A 20411-nucleotide genomic window follows, 5' to 3' on the forward strand; every position below is an offset into this window, starting at 1 on the left:
GCTGTGGTGTTTAGAGCACGGGTCTAAAGGGTGATCGAGCTGGAATTGAAGTACTGTAACGTGTCCGATCAAAAGTAGTGCACTGTATAGGGGTTAGGGTGCCTTTTGGGACGCACACCTGGTAACGTTCAGGACATATCTCGTATTCATCCCAAATGGCACCCTATTCCTTATTTTGTATATTACTTTTGACCAGGGCTCTGTTCACAAAGAGTGCACTAAATAGGGAAAATGGTGCCATTTGGGATGCAGAATAGCATTGCGTTGTGCTCTGGAAACTTCTCCAGATGGCAAGTCTGTAGTTATGGATGAAATTCTACTCCCGACTTCTGAGGATGACAAAATGTCAGAGTAGGAGGAATTCTATCGTAATAATGATTCATTCTGACTCCATAATCATGTGTATAAAATGCATACGGCCCTGTGCGTCTCTGACGGGTCTAGCAAGATAGCTAATCGTTGCATCACCAGACTCTAATGTGTCTATCTTGTACCATAATGGAATTAACAATGTTCGGATACTTATAAGCTGTTTCTAGCGATCTAAGTTCTCACATTATTTGAGTCACGTTTAGAGCAGAGTTGTCAAGGTGGAACCCAAGTGTACAATGTGTAGTATAATTACAGTACCAGTCAAAAATTGACACCTACTCATTCCATTTTTTTTTTAAATGTTTTTGTTGCTAGTTTCTACATTGTAGAATAATAGTGACAGCATCAAAACTATGAAATAACACATGGAATCATGTAGTAACCAAAAAATTGTTAAACAAATCAAAATACATTTTAGATTCTTCAAAGTAGCCACCCTTTGCCTTGACAGCTTTGCACACTTGTGGCATTCTCTCAACCTGCATCATGAGGTAGTCACCTGGAATGCATTACAATCAATAGGTGTGCCTTGTTTTAAAGCATTTATTTCCTTAATACGTTTGAGCAAACCAATTTTTTTGTGACAAGGTAGGGGTGGTAGCCCTATTTGGTAAAAGACCAAGTCCATATTATGGCAAAGAGAAATGACAGTCCATCATTACTTTTAAGACATGAAGGTCAGTCAATCCAGAAAATGTCAAGAACTTTCAAAGTTTCTTCAATTGCAGTCGCAAACACCATTGAGCACTATGATGAAACTGGCTCGCATGAGGACCGCCACAGGAAGGGAAGACTCAGTTACCTCTGCTGCAGAGGATAAGTTCATTAGAGTTAACTGCACCTCAGATTGCAGCCCAAATAAATGCTTCACAGAGTTCAAGAAACGGACATATCGCAACATCAACTGTTCAGTGGAGACTGCGAGAATCAGGCCAATGGACATTAAACCCGTGGAAATCTGTCCTTTGATTTGATGAGTCCAAATTTGAGATTTTTGGTTCTTTGTCTTTGTGACGCAGAGTAGGTGAACGGATGATCTCCACATGTGTGGTTCCCACCGTGAAGCATGGAGGAGGAGGAGGTGTGATGGTGTGTAAGGGCTATTTGACCGAGGAGTGTGATGGAGTGCTGCATCAGATAACCTGGCCTCCACAATCACCAGATCGCAACCAAGTGAGATGGTTTGGGATGAATTGGACCGCAGAGTGAAGAAAAAGCAGCCAACAAGTGCTTAGCATATGTGGGAAGTCATTCAAGACTGTTGGAAAAACAGTCTTCATGAAGCAGGTTGAGAGAATGCCAAGAGTGTGTAAAGCTGTCAAGGCAAAGGGTGGCTACTTTGAAGAATCTCAAATTTACTATATATTTAGATTTTTCGTAACACTTTTTGGGGTTTACTACATGATTCCATATGTGTTATTTCATAGTTTTGATGTCTTCACTGTTATTCTACAATGTAGAAAATATATGTATATATTTTTAATGAATGAATAGGTGTTGCCAAACTTTTGACTGGTACTGTATATTTATCATTAGTCCAGAACAACAAAACAAAGAATATTACTCTGAAGTACAAGGACTGCAGTATGAAGCCAATTTAAAAGTGATAAAGATGCATTACAAGTATGCAATAAGAATATAATTAGAAAATGTGTACATACCATACATTTTTCTACAATGTAGAAAATTGTCTGTCTAATAACATAGCATACACACCACACTATGGCATAGGCCTACAAAGTATAGCCAGGAAATTTGCAATAGAAGTTCTCAATGAATGAAGAAACCCATTTCAATTGCCTCCATCGATTAATTAGCATCACTCTGCTGGCCAACAAACAAACCGCATAAACCGTCCGGAAACCAGTTTAGTTCAGCAATTCTGTAAAGATAAATCCTTAACTTGCAGCTCTTCAGAGCTACTGAAGGGATCCAAACATGACCATTTAATTTAATCAGTCGTCATGCCTTTGAGTGTGCCAGTATCCTTGGACCTCCGTGGCAATGTCCGGCCCCAGAGGAAGCCACTGGCGAAGGTGTGCTTCACTCCTGTGATGCGTATAAATATGGTCATCTATCCGGACAGTGCCATAAATCGTGATCAAATCATCACGCTGTGCCTTGGCGCCGACGTGTCTTCATCACCGCTTTTATCATCGGTCAACCTCTAATTTTTCAACGACAAGTCCATATGAGGATCAGCTGTACACTTGTAACGTTCTGCTCCAGAGCCTCTGAAAGTTTTCAGACTATACGCTTGGCTGCCAATGTCATTGAGAACACAGGTTTTCCACATTCTTTGGCATGGTTTCTTCAGTACTGTAGTTTTCAGATGTCCTGGCTGCAGTAGATTGCCAGACAGCTGAGTAATTGATGTAGGAGAGCTCTTGGCCCGGAGGTTCATCTTCATCTGAACGAGCGGAGACACCCAAGCGATGCACAGGGCTCCCAAATCAAAATCAAATGTTATTGGTCACATATACACATGGTTAGCAGATGTTATTGTGAGTGTAGCGAAATGCTTATGCCTATACTTCTAGATCCGACAGTGCAGCAGTATCTAACAGGCAATATCTAACAATTCCACAACACAACCTAATACACACAATCTAGTAAAGGAATGGGATGAGAATATATAAGTATTAAATATATGGATGAGCAGTGACAGTGGCGAAGATGCAATAGATAGTTAAGGATACAGTATATACATATGAGATGAGTAATGCGAGATATGTAAACATTCTTAGTGGCATTACCCCATAGGGTTCAGGTCAGAAGTATTGCACTATGTACAGGAAATGGGGTGCCATTTGGGAAGTACTATAAGAAATCTACTCCAGCCTTAATATACAGTGCATTCGGAAAGTATGGGGAGCGTCGCTGCACAGCTATTTTCAGGTCTCTCCGGAGATGTTTGATCGGGTTCAAGTCCGGGCTCTGGTTGGGCCACTCAAGGACATTCAGAAAAGTGTCCCAAAGCCACTCCTGCGTTGTCTTGGCTTAGGGTCATTGTCCTGTTGGAAGGTGAACCTTCGCCTCAGTCTGCACTCTGGAGCAGGTTTTTATCAAGGATCTCTCTGTACTTTGCTCAGTTCATCTTTCCCTTGATCCTGACTAGTCTCCTAGTCCCTGCCGCTGAAAAACATCCCCCACAGCATGATGTTGCCACCACCATGCTTAACCGTAGGGATGGTGCCATATTTCCTCCAGACATGACGCTTGGTATTCAGGCCATGGAGTTCAATCTTGGTTTCATCAGACCAGAGAATCTTGTTTCTCATGGTCAGAGTCCTTTAGGTACCTTTTGGCAAACTCCAAGTGGGTTGTCGTGTCTTTTACTGGGGAGTGGCTTCTGTCTGGCCACTCTACCATAACGGTCTGATTGGTGGAGTGCTGGAGAGATGGTTGTCCTTCTGGAAGGTTCTCCCTAACCAAGGCTCTTCTCCCCCGATTGCTCTGTTTGGCCTGGCGGCCAGCTCTAGGAAGAGTCTTGGTGGTTCCAAACTACTTCCATTTCAGAATAATGGAGGCCACGGTGTTCTTGGAGACCTTCAAATCTGCAGAAATGTTTTGGTACACTTCCCCCAGATCTGTGCCTCAACACAATCCTTTCTCGGAGCTCTACGGACAATTCCTTCGACCTCATGGCTTGCTGTTTGCTCTAACATGCAGTCAACTGTGGGATCTTATATAGACAGGTGTGTGCCTTTCCAAATCATGTCCAATCAATTGAATTTACCACAGGTTGACTCCAATCAAGTTGTAGAAACATCAAGGATGATCAATGGAAACAGAATGCACCTGAGCTCAATCTCGAGTCTCATGGCAAAGCGTCTGAATAGTTATGTAAATAAGGTCTGTTTTTATTTTTAATACATTTGCAAAAAATTCTGAACCTGTTTTTGTTGTCGTTATGGGGTGTTGTGTGTAAATTGAGGATTTTTATTTTATCCATTTTAGAATAAGGCTGTAATGTAACAAAATGTGGGAAAAGTGAAGGGGTCTGAATACTTTCCGAATGCACTGTATAGTATTCCAAGACTCCATCTAGAATAACTATTGATTTACATGACAAACAGTCCATTGGGGGAATGCTGCTGAATCTCAAGTTGGTTGTCTTGGCTTAGTGTGCTGCTTAGTAAATGACTCATGTTCTTAAAGTAACCCTGCTAATGTTGTCGTTACATTTCAGCGAAGAACATTTTCAAGAGGACGGACCCTCCAAATGCAGTTGACACCAAGAAGCCGTCGAAGCCGTCTGCCCCTGTATTCCTACGTGGTCTGAAGGATCTGAAAGTCATGGACGGTAGCAAAGTCATCATGACCGTAGAGGTGACGGGTAAGAGAAGGCCTCGTCTCTCCTCCTCCTAGGTCATATTCTTTAGGTAGCAAATGAAAGAAAACAGACTACCTAGACTAGTCCAATAAAAACACGTTTTTATATTCCGTTGAAAAGCATTTCAATGACTGTGTGCCACAATGAATACATACAACCCTGGTCGGTGTCTTGTGTTGGCACTTATTCCTATTAATCAGACTGGAAAACTCATATATTTTGCTATTGTTTTCAGTGTTTTTAGCAACTCTGTTTGCTTTAGACACTGGTATTTCCTGCTCAGCCCCCCAGAGATACGTTGTTTGGTTTTTGGTTGTTTTATGCATTTGCATTTCCTTCCAACATGTGACCTGAGGGGATGGGTAGCCTCTTGGAGTATTATCATTTCTTATTATATCATCTTCATCATCCCACTTCCTGTTTGTCTGAGAGGTTGTTCGCAGGAGTCGCAAGTAGTATGGTGTATGATTTAAGTTATTATTCTAGGCCTTTCATCATTTAATGTAAATAGTGATGGAGCGGGATGGTCTCTCACTGTATTTTCTTATGGAGATTTATGATAACAGTAATCCACATGCAATGTATTCAATTATACCATGCATCATACCTGTGTGGAAAATGCATAATATTATGCAAGATAATTCTAAGTCACAGCATGTGTTATGTAACACAACCTGTCATAACAACATGTAACTATAGGGCACAATTGAAATGATTTAAATTACATATTGGTTTCCTTACTCAGTAAGCAGTCTGACAGAAATCCATGTTTTGGTTTTGTTTACCTGGCCACGTTCTTCAAATGCTAACTTTTTAGCATGTTTGTCCAAAAATCAACTTATTATCCAAACAGTATGTTTTGTGTTTCATGTCCAAATGATCTTAAACTAGCTTTATTGAGCTAAACGTTACATGTCAGACACTTTTTAAGATGATTGGGGCATGAAGCAAGAAAAAATGTTAACTTCTGGAACAATGACTTACATTGGTCTTTGGACAATAATGCTAAAAAAGTAATTTGGAGACAGTGACCAGGTAGACAAAGCCAAACACAACCACGTCCAAACACAAGGTTTAATGTCAAATGTTGTGGTCGTAGGGAATCCTCATCCAGAGATTGTGTGGCTCCACAATGGGAAGGAGATCCACAAGTCAGAGGACTTCCACTTTGAGCGAAAGGGGAGCCAATGCAGTCTGTTCATCCAGGAAGTCTTCCCTGAGGACACTGGGAAGTACACCTGTGAGGTGTGGAACGAAGTGGGAGAGGTTCGCACCGAGGCCTCGCTCACTGTGCAAGGTAGGCTAGTAGCCTAGAAAACTCCACCTAAGCTAGCTCAGTATCTCTGATGAAATATCTTTAGTAGGATGTAGTTTATGCCTAGGGTCATTTTCCTCAGGTTTTCCAGATATCCTGATTTTTTTATTTTTTGAATATTCCTGGAATCAGAGAATCCGGAATAAGTTGGAAATCAGTGAATCTTCCAACCAGGATTTTATGGAAAAAAGTTACAGGAAATTCACAACCCTAGTCATGCCATAATGTTGTTTCTGTCTTCCAGAGCCCCAGGACGGGGTGCAGCCCTGGTTCATCACTAAGCCCAAGTCCACCACTGCCTCCTTGGGCCAGAATGTCCTGCTGTCCTGTGCCATTGCTGGGGACCCCTTCCCCCAGTGGAGCTGGATGAAGCAGGGCCAGGTGGTGACCACTGGGCTGGACTATGAGATTCTGCAGAAAGAGGATGTGGTGTCCCTGCTCATCAGGCGAGTCCGGTCCCACCACGCCGGGGACTACGAGATCAGCCTGAGGTAGGCATTTGAGACGCGCTGGACTCCTTACACAGTAGATGACTCACTTCTGTAGTGTCGGGAGAAGGGGCTGTTTATGTTGGAACACACTAACACTGCCATTTACAATATACTATACGGTAGTGGTTTTGAAGCTGGGGGTCCCGACCTCCCGGGAGGTCGAGAGAAGGTTTTGGGAAACTGAATGGGGGACAATATTTTGTTTCCAAACATATTTTAATAAGCTGAATATACCATTGGTATTTTATATGTAGACCTTTGCCTATTCAATCTGGTTAGCAACATAGGCCAACAAATATTGGACCAAATTCTTCTTTAAAAAACATCTCTGTGATTCAGAACCAAAACGTTGCGCGTCTTGACTGTTGATCATGACCAAAGATCAGTCATCGGCATTGGCACGCAAAGGCGGGCACACACTTCCAGATTAGTGACCAGAAAGCACTTGTGTACGTTACTGGCTGTATGTATAAATATAGCTGTAACATCACACTGCCTTCAATACCTGTGGCTGATGATGTAACATTCTGGCTAATTTATTACGATATTTGTGAGGAAGGCAACAGCTACGGACAGACCATGCTATTCATCCGATCAAATCAAATTGTGTTAGTCACATGCGCCGAATACAACAGGTGTAGTAGACCTTACAGTGAAAAGCTTACTTACGGGCCCCTAACCAACAATGCAGTTAAAAAAAAAATAATGGATAAGAATAACAAGTAATTAAAGAGCAGCAGTAAAATAACAATAGTGAGACTATGTACAGGGGGTACTGGTTAGTTGAGGTAATATCTACACGTAGGTAGTGTTATTAAAGTGGCTACGCATAGACGATAACCACAGAGAGTAGCAGCAGTGTAAAAGAGGGGGGGTGGCAAATGCCAATAGTCTGGGTAGCCATTTGATGAGGTGTTCAGGAGTCTTATGGCTTGGGGGTAGAAGCTGTTTAGAAGCCTCTTGGACCTACACTTGGCGCTCCAGTTCCGCTTGCGGTAGCAGAGAGAACAGTCTATGACTAGGGTGGCTGGTGACTTTGACCATTTTTTGGGCCTTCCTCTGACACCGCCTGGTATAGAGGTCCTGGATGGCAGGGAGCTTGGCCCCAGTGGTGTACTGGGCTGTTCGCACTACCCTCTAGTGCCTGGCAGTCGGAGGCCCGAGCAGTTGCCATACCAGGCAGGGATGCAACCGGTCAGGATGCTCTCGATGTTGCAGCTGGACTCCAGAGAAGTGACATGATATCCCTAGTTGATATTGGCTACTAACATGCATGACTTTCAGCTCAAAATGTTAAGTGTAAAATGTTGTTTATTTCTGTATCTTGTGTCTTGCAAATGTGTGCTGGTCAAACAGTTTGAGAACCACTGCTATAAGGTGCAACTACCACATGTCTGCCTCTGCCAAAGTTTAATTTTAAATCTATGTTTTGATTGGTTATTATAATACATTGATTAGTATGAGGGTTACGAATGTTGAAAAATTATGTTTTTAGGACAATCCAAGACCGGCATCACTGAGACACATCACTGAGCCTCTTCTTGATTTGGTCTTAAAAGCAAGGGCCAGTAGTTAAAACCTTCTCCCTCCCTAGTTTTCCATTCACCTTCTCATCCTCTCTCTTTTCTTCTAGGAACAAAGTGGGTGACTGCAGTTGTGTTGCCACTCTGTTGGTCAGTGAGGGTGCTGTGGTGTCCAGTGGAGAGCACCAAACGTATGTAGCTAGCTATCCTACTGCTTCACTGTCAGCCTGGACTATTTTTGCCTTCCCTTCTCTCCACTAACTCCCCCTCTCCAGACCCCGGTTTCAAATCAGCTTAATCCCTGAATATAACCAAATAAATTGTTTACAGTACCTTTTCCAGCTGTGCCATTGTTCAAAGCCAGGGGCTTGGGGGATGGGGCCCCGTTCAGGGTGCATGCCCTTATAAGGCTACTGAAGTCATCTCTGATGTAACATCAAGTTAAGTTGTGGTCCCCCCCCCCAATTAACCAGTGGATGTCGGGGCTTTTAAACAACCACTGTTTTTTTCCCTCCTCTCTCTGTGCTACTGCAGGCTTGAGCCTTGTCAGCGTGTGGGAGGAGTGGACGGGACAGTGCGAGGCAGAGGAGCACCGAGCAGCAGCACTAGCGCTAGCAGCAGCTCCATTCAGCAGCAGCAGGAGTCGGAGGAGCCCAGCGCAGCCCGAGGACTCCTGAAGAGGCGCGTGGAGACCAAGGAGCACCCAGAGGACCAGATCCGCCTGCAGGAGGCTGAGCAGCGCGACTTCCGCACGGTGCTGGGCAGGAAAGTCACCACCAAGAGCGTCTCCGAGGAGGACCTGAAGGAGATCACGGCGGAACAGATGGACTTCAGGAGCCAGCTCCAGCCCAGAGGGGTCAAGCCGAAGACCCTGTCTGAAGATGAGAGGAAGGTCAACGCTCCCGCACAGGTGGACTTCAGAGCCGTCCTGGGGAAGAAGGGGGGAGCCCCTAAACAAGGCGCCGCTCCTGCCGAAAAAGGAGAGCCTGCAGATTTTAGATCGGTTCTGGCCAACAAGAAGAAGCAGACGAGCTTGGAGAACAACGGGGAGAGCCCTGCTCCAGCAGCAGCTCTGGCACCAGCAGCAGCAACACCCAAAGCTCCTGCTTCTTCCCCTGACAAGAAAGAGAAGGAGAAGAACACTGTCAACTGTGTGGGTGGTGGGATTATTGATAAGAAGAATAACAACATTGGAAAGGAGCCAGTGTTCAGTCAGAAGCTGAGTGATGTGAGCGTGGTGGACGGGGCTCGACTGCGACTACAGTGCCAGGTGACCTGTGACCCCCCTGCTACCACTACCTGGACACTAGACGGGAAGGTCATCAAGCCGTCCAAGTTTATCAAGCTGTCCAACGAAGGTAAATGTGTGGCCTACTACTAAAACGACCATGTCTGCTTCCCAAATGGTACCCTATTCCCTTTTTATAGTCCAGAGCCCAAAAGTAGTGCACTACATAGGGCAGGGGTATTCAACTTGTACCCTACGAGGTCCGGAGCATGAATGGTTTTCTGATCTACCTGATAGTTAATTGCACCTAATGTAAATCATTCCCTGATTAGAGGGGAACAATGAAACATCGCTGAGGAACTGACTTCAAGGTTCCAGAGTTGAGTTTTAGGGACATGGGGACGAAGCTACCATTTGGGACGCATTCCATTTCATTAATGCCTTATTCATGTCTGTGGAGGCTTGGCTTCCAATATTAGAAAGTAGTGTGTCTATGACAGACAGAAAGACAGTGATATGACTGAGTTTTCCCTCCTTCACCAAAGTATTACAGGCATTTGATATGGGATATGATGGGAACAAGTCCCTTTACATAAGGAAGTCGATCAAATTGTATTTGTCACACGCACCGAATACAAGTGTAGACCTTACCGGGAAATGCTTACTTACAAGCCCTTAACCAACAATGCAGTTTTTAGAAAAATTTAAGAAAAATATTTACTAAATAAACTAAAGTAAAAGGGTAACAATAAAGGGTAACAATAGAGGGTAACAATAAAATAATAACGAGGCTATATATAGGGGTACCGGTACCGAGTCAATGTGCGGGGGTACAGGTTAGTCAAGGTAATTGAGGTGATGTGTAGGTAGGGGTAAAGTGACTATACATAGGTAATAAACCGTGAGTAGCAGCAGCTAATGCAAATAGTCCGGGTAGCCATTTGATGAGGTGTTCAGCAATCTTATGCCTTGGGGTTAGAAGCTGTTAAGAAGCCTTTTGGACCTAGACTTGGCGCTCCGGTACTGCTTTCCGTGCGGTAGCAGAGAGAACAGTCTGACTAGGGTGGCTGGATTCTTTGACAATTTTTCGGACCTTCCTCTGACACCGCCTGGTGTAGAGGGCCTGGATGGCAGGAAGCTTGCTTCAGTGATGTACTGGGCCGTACGCACTACCCTCTATAGCGCCTTGCTGTCGGAGGCCGAGCAGTTTTCCATGCCAGGCGGTGATGCAACCAGTCAGAATGCTCTCGATGGTGCAGCTGTAGAACTTTTTGTCATCGACGTTATCATAGCGCCGATATATTTTGTACTGGTTCCATGTAAAAAGCCCCTCTCATATACAACGTGGTGTAATAGAGTAATAATAGCCAATTCCCTTTTTCTGGGCTCTTGGGGGTCCCTCACACACACACACACACACACACACCATGTTCGTCCCAAATGGCACCCTATTCCCTTTTGACCAAGGCCCATAGGAAATAGGGTGTCATTTGGGATCAAATGGCACCCTATTCCCTAAATAGTGCACTACTTTTGACCAAGGCCCATAGGAAATAGGGTGTCATTTGGGATGCAGACATCCATCATTTCAGCTCTGTAATTTCAGTCAGCTTGATGTGCTGATGAGCTGTGGAGATTTCTCCCATTGCCTGAGACTCTGGCCTTCCTGCTCCCCTGTGTGTGTCCAGTTACAGTGCAACTGTATGGGGATAAGTTAGTCCATAGTTTGTCCTTGTGGTAGCAGAGGGTAAGGGTTGCTCTGGTCCCATGACAACAAGGAGATGCCTCTCTGTTAGTGAGAGCGCAGCCAAATGACGCCCTGGACCAGAGCTAGGGGTAGAGGCTATTTAACAAGATGATCAACACCACAGTAACATAAAAACGTGGCACCCTGCTCAACCCCCAGCTGTTATTTAATGTCAGAGATACAGCCCCAAATCCCAACTGTCACACAGCCATGTCTAGTAATGATACGATGGAATTATTACTTGGTGACCCTCCAGGTCACGTTTATTCTCATTTTAGTGTCACCGAAGGTCATGCTGAAGAATGCATAGCTTCAGGCTCTGAGACGGAGGTTTACATATCCCATTTACGTCCCACCATAACACATGAACTATGTTAGTATGTTCTCATGGAACCATAGGGTCGTAATGGAGGCCTCTCTGGCTATGGTTGTCTGTGTGTGTTTTGGGGCCGCTGTGTGTGTATTGTGGCCACTGTAGCTAAGGTCCCGTGTGTGTGTATCTTTGTTTTCCTGCAGGAGGCCAGTGCTCCCTGACCATCGACAAGGCCCTGCCCGAGGATGAGGGCCAGTACAAGTGTCGGGCAGAGAATTCTGCCGGTAAAGCTGAGTGTTCCTGCATGGTGCTGGTGGATGGTGAGTTGTTTCAGGCTGACGTGTCCCTCTGGCTGCTCCCCACTCCCATGAGTCCCCCTCAGCCTCACGGCCGCCCCGGCCTCGGCCCAGACACTTCCTGCAATTACAGCGGACAGATTAGCCTAGCTGGAGTCCCTGTTCCAGATTTCCACTGCATGTCCTCCTCCCCCCAGCACTCATTAACAGGCCTGGATAAAAACAATATCCAGGCACGCACAGTTCAATTCTAGTTTTGGATTCCTACGCAAATACAAATTAGTTTAACTTTCGCATACTTCCACTGTTGACGTCAGTGCAAAAATATGAGATACTGAAACGTTATTTAGCAAATATGATTCAGTCCACCTTAAATAGTCCAGAGCAGGGTTGCCAAATTCTGGGGACTTGCGATACATTCCCTGGTTTCCCTTATTCCCTCCTGATTCCGGGAAGCCTCCAACCAGGATTTCGGGAAAGCCAGCGAATTTATTGAAAGTTCCCAGAGAATCATTCCATTTCTAACATGAATGGTCCATTTGTATTAAGTACTTTAAGAGACAATGGTTAGCTGTTGTTGCTGATACATTAAGTAGAAATTCATATAGTTTATCAGATAGGGAAATAAGTAGCCAGTTTTTGGGGCCATGTTGTTTTTTCTCCCCTCTTCCATAGATCCTACAGACACAAACTCGACTGCAGCAGACAAGAAGATCAAGAAGCCATCCACCCCTACCTCAGAGAGTGAGTTTCCAAAATATGTGCTTCCTTATTTCCCAAAAAGGAGCCGCGTGGGATCTCTCTGTCTCCCACTGCTGCAGCCTGCCTTCCCCTCTCTCTCAGCGGGTTGGGGCTCTTTATAGCATGTGAACAAAACTAAGATATTCTTCTGACCCCAACCTCACTCATTAAATCTGGCCCAATCTCTTCTCTCTGTGTAGAGAACCAACATGAAAACTGTGATCAGTAAATCTGTATATATCTTTTCAGCCAAAGTGGTGTAAGTTAGATTTATGCTAATTGGTAAAGGTGTTGGGGAAGATTATGGAGAAGATGTTATTTTCTTATTGGTGTTATTGGTCTTAATCTTCTCAAGCTGGAGGAGTAGGTCGGAGTTCTATAGAGCGATGTGCTATACTGCACATTCTTTTCCATATGATTTAATGACGTAAGCATTAGCCTGTAAAGAATCCAGCAGTCGACCTTTACATAAAAGGCTTTGGATCAGGCACACTCAGGGCTGGGCATGAAGAATGTTCATTTATCCCTCCTGCCTCTAGCCTGGATGGTTCCTTCCAGGGGTCAGAGGCCACTATGACACCCCTCTCCTCTGTGATGTTTGACGGAGCTAATTGAGTGCTGTTTGTCTTTTAAGCCCGGGACACTCACTCGAACTTAAAACATGCCCAAGGAGAAAGGGAGAGGGGAGGGGAGAGAGGGACCTTTTGCATGGCTGCCCCGCTCACTCAACCTCCTCTCCCAAACTTCCATGTAAGGCTTTCGTCTGCCTGCTCCCTTAGCCCTCTCTTGACTCGCATGCTCTGGCCTCTTTTTCCTATACTCTGAGGTTCTGCAGAAAATCTGCCAGCTTCAGGGATACGCTTTTGTCCTGCTGGAATGTGGACTGACCCAAACAAGCTCTAAAACTAAGAGCTATGTGGTGAGCGTTTTTAATTTTTTTTAAACACGCATGAGGCAGAGACCGGACATGAGAGCCCCTGATGATTAAGTCAACGCTCTTCTCTTTTTAGGATGATGGATTCCCAAGTAGGAGGGATTTGCAACAAGTAAATAGGTGTATAACGTTCACAGCATTGGCTAGGGTTGGAGGTAATTCTGTTTTTAAAAGGATTCACTCACAACAATGTTCCCATGGTATTGGAATCATGTCATGTGAAGCTTTAGAGTACAGGAACACTGATATTTGGGGTCAGCGCTTATGGATCTCAGAGATTTTTGTTATTTTACAATGGCACTAGAAAGCAAGCCTTGCTGCAGATATTATAAAATAATGGCGCTGGAGGGAATAGCATCCATTTTACGGGCTCTTGACCATTTGTGTGTTTGTTTTTGTTGCTCATCTTTTGGCCTATGATTTTAATGCAGGAAAACTGAAATCAGTCCCACCTAATATCTACCAACACCAACACGCAACTAGAGGCGGAAAAAAAAAACTCTAGATCACTTTTACTCCACACACAGAGACGCATACAAAGCTCTTCCTCGCCCTCCTTAAATGTTTGGTAAATCTGACCATAATTCTATCCTCCTGATTTCTGCTTACATGCAAAACCGTAAACAGGAAGTACCAGTGACGCGCTCAATACAGAAGTGGTCCCATTAAGCGGATGCTAAGCTACAGGACTGTTTCGCTAGCGCAGACTGGAATATGTTCAAGGATTCATCCGATGGCATTGAGGAATTTACCACATCAGTCACCAGCTTCATTAATAGATGCATCGATGATCATTGTGCCCACAGTGGCCATACGTACGTACATATCCCAACCGAAAGCCATGATTAAAGGCAACATCTGTACTGAGCTAAAGGGTAGAGCTGCCACTTTCAAGGAGCAGGACACTAATCTGGACGCTTATAAGAAATCCCCGCTAAGCCCTCCAAAGAACCATCAAACAGGCAAAGCATCAATACAGGACTAAGAGTGAATCCTACTACACCGGCTCTGACACTCGTCAGATGTGGCAGGACATGCAAACGATCATGGATTACAAAGGAAAACCCAGCTGTGAGCTCCCCAGTGACGGGAGCCTACAAGATGAGCTAAATGCCTTCTGTGCTAGCTTTGAGGCTAGCAACACTGAACCATGCATGATCGAACCAGCTGCTCCGGTAGTCTGTGTGATCACGCTCTCCATAGGTGATGTGCGTAAGACCTTTTTTAAACAGGTTAACATTCACAAGACCACAGGGCCAGACAGATTACCAGGACCTGTACTCAGAGCATGCACTGACTAGCTGGCAAGTGTCTTCACTGACATTTTCAACCTCTGCCTGACCCAGTCTGTAATTCCGACATGTTTCAAGCAGACCATTATAGTCCCTTTGTCCTCTCCTGTACTCCCTGTTCACACACAACTGCGTGGCCGTGCACGAAAACAATATCTTCATTAAGTGTGCCGACGACGCGGCGGTGGTAGGCCTGATGATCACCTATGACGATGAGACAGACTATAGGGAGGAGGTCAGAGATCTGGCACTGTGGTGACAGGACAACAACCTCTCCCTCAACGTCAGCAGGTTAAAGTAGCTGATTGTGGACTGCAGGAAACGGAAGGCCGACCACGCCCCCATTCACATCATCGGAACTGTAGTGGAGCGGGTCGAGAGCTTCAAGTTCCTCTGTGTCCACATCACTAAGGACCTATCATGGTGCAAACACACCAACACAGTTCCCTCAGGAGGATAAAAATACTTGTCATGGGCCCTCAGATCCTCAAAAAATAGCTGCACCATTGAGAACATCTTGACTGGCTGCATCACCGCTTGGTATGGCAACTCCTTGGCATCTGACCGTAAGGCGCTACAGAGGGTAGTGCCTATGGCTCAGTACATCATAAGGGCCGAGGTCCCTGCCATCTAAGACCTCTATACCAGACGGTGTCAGAAGAAGGCCCTAAATATTACCAAAGACTCCAGCCACCCAAGTCTCATAGACTGTTCTCTCTGCTACCACACGGCAATTGGTACCGGAGCACCAAGTCTGGGACCAAAAGGCTCCTGAACAGCTTCTACCCCGGAGCTATACGTTGGCTTCCCTGACTATTTGCATATACCCCCTTTTATTTTCACTGACTCTCTTGCACCAGCTCAATGCACACTCACTAGACTCTACTCACACACCCTACACCGACACTCCAACACACACACACACACACTGACGGCACAAACTCACACAGACTTTCACACTCTTCACATACGCTGCTGCTACTGTTTTTTTATCTATCCTGATTGCCTAGTCACTTTAACACCTACCTATATGTTCATATTACCCCAATAACCTCGTACCCCAGCACATTGTGTTTCCTTTTAAATGTTTAGCAAATTGTTCTTACACAACAATGCTGAATTTAAAAAGTAAGGGCTCGTAAGTAAGCATGTCATGTGACAAATACAATTTTATTTGAGTATATATATGTATATATAACAGTGAAATGCTGATTCATCACTGTGCCCAGCACATATAATGACCGTCATTTATTGAATCCTTAAGTGCTTTTGAGTGAGCTATTGATGGTATCCGCCTTATTATGGTTTTTCTAAAGCCGTTGCTCTTGCTTGTGTGGTGTATCTAACTCCAGTCACCGAGCGTGGCGAGCCATGGGAATTGCGTCAGTGGTGCAGTGCGATGAAAACAAGCAGCTTTTTCATGCCCACTGGAAAACTCAAACCTCTGCACAATTTACCTTACGCTTGGGGGGCATAGTCCAGCACTGCAGGGTCCTGCAGACCTCAGAGCGTGCTGTCCTATCTGGTGGCTCAGCATCTCCTCTCCTCTCCCCTATACTCTTCCTCTCTCCGCACAAACAGAGCATGCTGGCCACAGAGTGGAATGCCAATGCGGTTGCCTGCTCCCACACCTCGTACAATCCAACCGCTTTCATCTGCGCCTCTGCTCCTCTCGTCAGCCTGTAACGATGCTTGACAAGGGAGATGTAACGTTCTCCCTCTATTAGGAAAACAGATGGTGCTCGTCGGGGGAATTGAATGGTTTTGGAGCTGCTGTTCCCCTGGATGCTGTGCATTTGCAGCCTGATTGTGACACCGGGCCGTGCAATACAATGGCTCCACGTTGTCTGAAGGCCCGTGTGAAGGAGCCAGATCGAGGATGCATGGCCCCCTGGGGAAGGGTTAACGACCCACTTGTTTAGACTACTTCAACGTCTCTCAAAAGACTGGGTAACATGGAGCGCTCGCTGCTCCTGACTCTATATGGACCGGGAACCACCAGCCTTCGAGGCTTGATATCCTAGGTGCTGGCATATTAATTAGTACCAAGGTTACAGATATGGTATTTGACTCATGGTCAGGATGCCGGAATACAGTTTAAGATGTAGTGCCTTTTACATTGACACTGAGATTTTTTTTTAAAATGCAGAACGGTGTTTTTCAAACGATGGATCGGGACTCTGGGACCCACTGATGGGTAGAGGGCTCCAGGTTAAAGTGTCCCCCTAGGTACAGATCTAGGATCAGCTTCCCATCACCCAATCCTATCCCTTAGTGGGGGAAATGCTAAACTGATCCCGGGTCAGCATCTAGGGTCAAGACTGCGTTTTGAGCGACTAAAAACATAGGTATTAGTGGCATTGGTTAATGATTTGTCACAAAGGACAGTTCTAATGTAGAAGATTTGGAGAGCTTCTGGTGCAGATGATCGTGTGTGACATTGAGCATTGTATCATGGTGCCGGTGTGATCCTTTTCCTACCAGAGTCTATTCTTTCCTCTTAAATGTAATGGCAACATTTTAGATTTTCACCGAGATAGACATTCCCAAAAGTAACTGCTATTCGTGTGTAATTACATAATAATTAAATGATCAGAAGATAGATGGTAGTTACATAGTTCAGAATACACAAGATCAAGTTCACACAAAATAACCTTTTTATGATTTTGAATATAATCTTTCATTGAGAAGCGAAAAGTGAATTATTGATACCCAGAGATGGAAACACATCAGATGGCTTCCACAACATGTGAACAATATCAGAAAAAAATGGTGTCAGGTGTGGTCACGGGATGTTTCCAAGTGTCCCTAAACATCTCCAAAGTGGCAAATGTCTGTAAATTAGATAATTCCAGTGCTATTACATATTTGCAATCCCTTATTGCGTATAAAACACGATTTCTACCATGACAACTTCACTCAAACATTGTGGTGGTGTTATGGGGTATCCAGGGTACATTCAAGTGTCCTTTCAACCTCTCCAAAGTGTCAATGTGGTAATTGCACTGTTTTTGCACACTGGATGTGCCTAAAAGTTATTGTTCACTATAAACTACATTTCTACAACACCCAACCTCTCTCAAACATTGTGGTGGTGTCGGGAGACATACGAGGAGGATATCCTACTGTTTTTTTTTTTTTTTTTTTTTTTTTTTCCCCAACCTCTCAAGTGCCTGAACATTTATGCTCGGTATATCCAATGTATTGGTCCCACATACAAATGAGCTGTTTACAAAAACAATATAAAAGCAACAGATATACAACTTGGTTACACACGTGTCCTTCACTAAAAAAAAAAAGGTGCACAAATAAGCTGGACAATTTCAAAATGGCATTCTTGTTAGTTTTACATCCCAGGTCTAGGTGATTAGATTTCACTTTCACCATAGCTTGTGCATGTCGTGACAGTCTTTGAAGCGGTCTCGCTCTGCCAGGAAACAAAAAGCGAACTGGCTTTTCGGACAGAGGAACTGTCATTTCACCCTACCACCACCACCCTGTGTTTTGTGCAATACTTGCTTTTCTTCCTTTTGGCATGTGTGTTGGATAGTGGTGCTCGCCTTCAGAAGGGGGTCTTGTGATGGTTGCTTTGGGCCCATAATTCAGCCATTTCCAACACCAGCTGCTCTCGGAAGGCCAACTGGGAGAGAGGGGTTTGACCTGTTTCTTTGGCCATCTGCTTGTGGAGAATGAAAACATTTACTGTAGCAATGTCCACAAAGTGGTAAAAACAAAGTCTTATACCACTTCCTGGTCTTGAGGAGGACCTGGTAGTAGCCTATCAGAGCATCAGAGATGTCGACACCCCCCATGCTGGCATTGTAGTCCTTCTCAGAAACAGGAATGGGGACTTTCTTTTTCCCCATCCTTGAGACATGGTTGTTATTGAATGACTTATGCTGTGTGGTGAGCATGGTTACTTCCCTAGTGTCCTTCCATTTCACAAAAAGCAGCTTGTTAGTCCTGATCCAAAGTATGGTCCCCCTCTCCGCTGTCTTTGTCATGTCTTTTACCTTGGTCTTGGGGAAACCGATTCTCTTAGGACGAATGGTGCCACAAGCCTCTCTTTTCTTTTTCAAGATGTCTATGAAAAGTGGATGTAGAACCATCAGACGGGTGATTGACATAGCAGTGAGGGGTGAAGACCTTGACCGCTGGGGAGGGGTGGCTCCCAAACGTCGTCATCCAAATCCTCTGCATCATCCACTCTGTGGTGAATAAAATAAAGGGATATATTGGTGTGAGACTCACAGAATTACAGTAGACTAAATTTGCAAATTTGCAAAACATAGAAGGTGTGAAGCACACACACAATGCAAACAGTAACACATTGGAGACAAAGGCAGAGATGAGAACCACAAATAAAATTGGCGATATAAAGTCATGAAAATAATTTACTTAACGGATCTAAGTGGATCCAATCCTTCTAGAAAGCAATCTCTGTCGGCGAGTCGAAATCCTCGTTGTCCAAATCGCTCCCCTGATCCGAGTCCAACCAATATTTTATTCAAAGCTTCTGTCTGTATACTTATTCATAGCTGCCTTCTTTTTAGCTTCCTGATCGATCTTCTTAGGTACAAACTTTTTTTTACCCCCTTGAGAAGCCATATTTTATGCTTAAGCAATGAAATTCAACCGATGAAATCTGTTTACAATATATGACAGTACGTTTGTTTATCCAATGTGTAACTCTGTGTTGTTGTTTGTGTCACACTGCTTTGCTTTATCTTGGCCAGGTCGCAGTTGTAAATGAGAACTTGTTCTCAACTGGCCTACCTGGTTAAATAAATGTGAAATGGGTAGCAATAGTTCGCGTTACGCATAAAAGGTTCTAGGCCTTGCTTTGTCCCACCCAGGTCAACTGCATATCCCTGGAAAGCTTATCACATTGGCTACAAGACTGTCAAAACTGCCATAGTAGCCAATCCCCTGTGTAATGGATGCCTACAGCGCGTAAGCAGGCAACATATTTTTGATGCGCAAATATCTAGTCACTCGGTGGACATTCGATGTTGCCATTAAATCACGCACAACAATTGGCATTAGGCTGGATTTGGTCCTACCAACCTAAGGATTCATTTCATATCCCCCATTTAGCTATAGCTCAAACGCAGACCAAATCGAAGCTTACCTCGTAAGATGTTTGGTGAAAACGTTGCGTAAAATACAAATGTTGACTCTCTGGGCTGGTGATCAATAACGGTAGGTCACATGCAGACGGACAATACATTCTCATTCTCTGTGGAGTCCCGGATTTCGGTGTGTATCAATGTATTCAGTGTTTATTTTGTTTACGCTTCATAACGCTAACCGGAATGTATATAGCAGCCGTCTTGAAACGAGGTCATCGGCTCGGCCTATAGGGTCTACCGTTCTCATACCAGACTGAATTGAATAACGTCTAATATGATCCCCAAATATGGGGCCTTTACATTTAAGGGGTTAAACAGCCGTTCCCTTTCTCTAGTGCTCCATGATTTGTTGCACGTTTCAATGTTCAGCCCTCCACTAGGTCTCTTGTCACATGGCTGTCTGTTTTTCAAGGATACAACAAAGAGCTGTTTTGGACTTGAACCGTAATGGATGGATAAACTAACTAACTGATACACTGCCTCGAAGCTCAACTGCATAGTTACAACATATAAACAATGATTCGTTTTCTTGATCCCGAGTGCTCGAAGGCTGGGCGCAGTAGTTTAGTTAAGTCCAATCTGAATTGAGGCATGTGAACTTTACAACAGGGCCAATGACCTACTAAGGATAAATCATTTTCTGCACTAAAACTTTGCAAAGCCAATCGGTTTGCTCATAACCATTTTAGTC

General features: G+C 44.5%; 1 protein-coding gene and 1 long non-coding RNA gene across 5 annotated transcripts in view; one reads left to right on the forward strand and one right to left on the reverse strand.

Annotated features, from left to right (window-relative positions):
• The window catches only part of LOC112234141 (myosin light chain kinase, smooth muscle-like), a 93469-nt gene that overhangs the window by 56471 nt on the left and 16587 nt on the right, over positions 1 to 20411 (forward strand). For all 4 annotated transcript variants that reach the window (XM_024402142.2, XM_024402143.2, XM_024402145.2 and 1 more), the window contains exons 13-19: positions 4565 to 4711; positions 5808 to 6005; positions 6268 to 6514; positions 8148 to 8228; positions 8572 to 9395; positions 11529 to 11645; positions 12297 to 12365. In XM_024402142.2, coding sequence (XP_024257910.1) covers positions 4565 to 4711; positions 5808 to 6005; positions 6268 to 6514; positions 8148 to 8228; positions 8572 to 9395; positions 11529 to 11645; positions 12297 to 12365 — 1683 coding nt within the window. The remainder of the gene's footprint in view (positions 1 to 4564; positions 4712 to 5807; positions 6006 to 6267; positions 6515 to 8147; positions 8229 to 8571; positions 9396 to 11528; positions 11646 to 12296; positions 12366 to 20411) is intronic.
• LOC121845184 lies at positions 17745 to 20360 on the reverse strand. Its single transcript, XR_006082416.1, has 2 exons — positions 19720 to 20360; positions 17745 to 18796 (listed from the first exon to the last, which is right to left on the reverse strand). It is a non-coding gene; the product is annotated as an uncharacterized LOC121845184 (long non-coding RNA).

This window comes from Oncorhynchus tshawytscha, linkage group LG03, assembly GCF_018296145.1.
Source record: "Oncorhynchus tshawytscha isolate Ot180627B linkage group LG03, Otsh_v2.0, whole genome shotgun sequence".
Classification (NCBI taxonomy): Eukaryota; Metazoa; Chordata; class Actinopteri; order Salmoniformes; family Salmonidae; genus Oncorhynchus; species Oncorhynchus tshawytscha.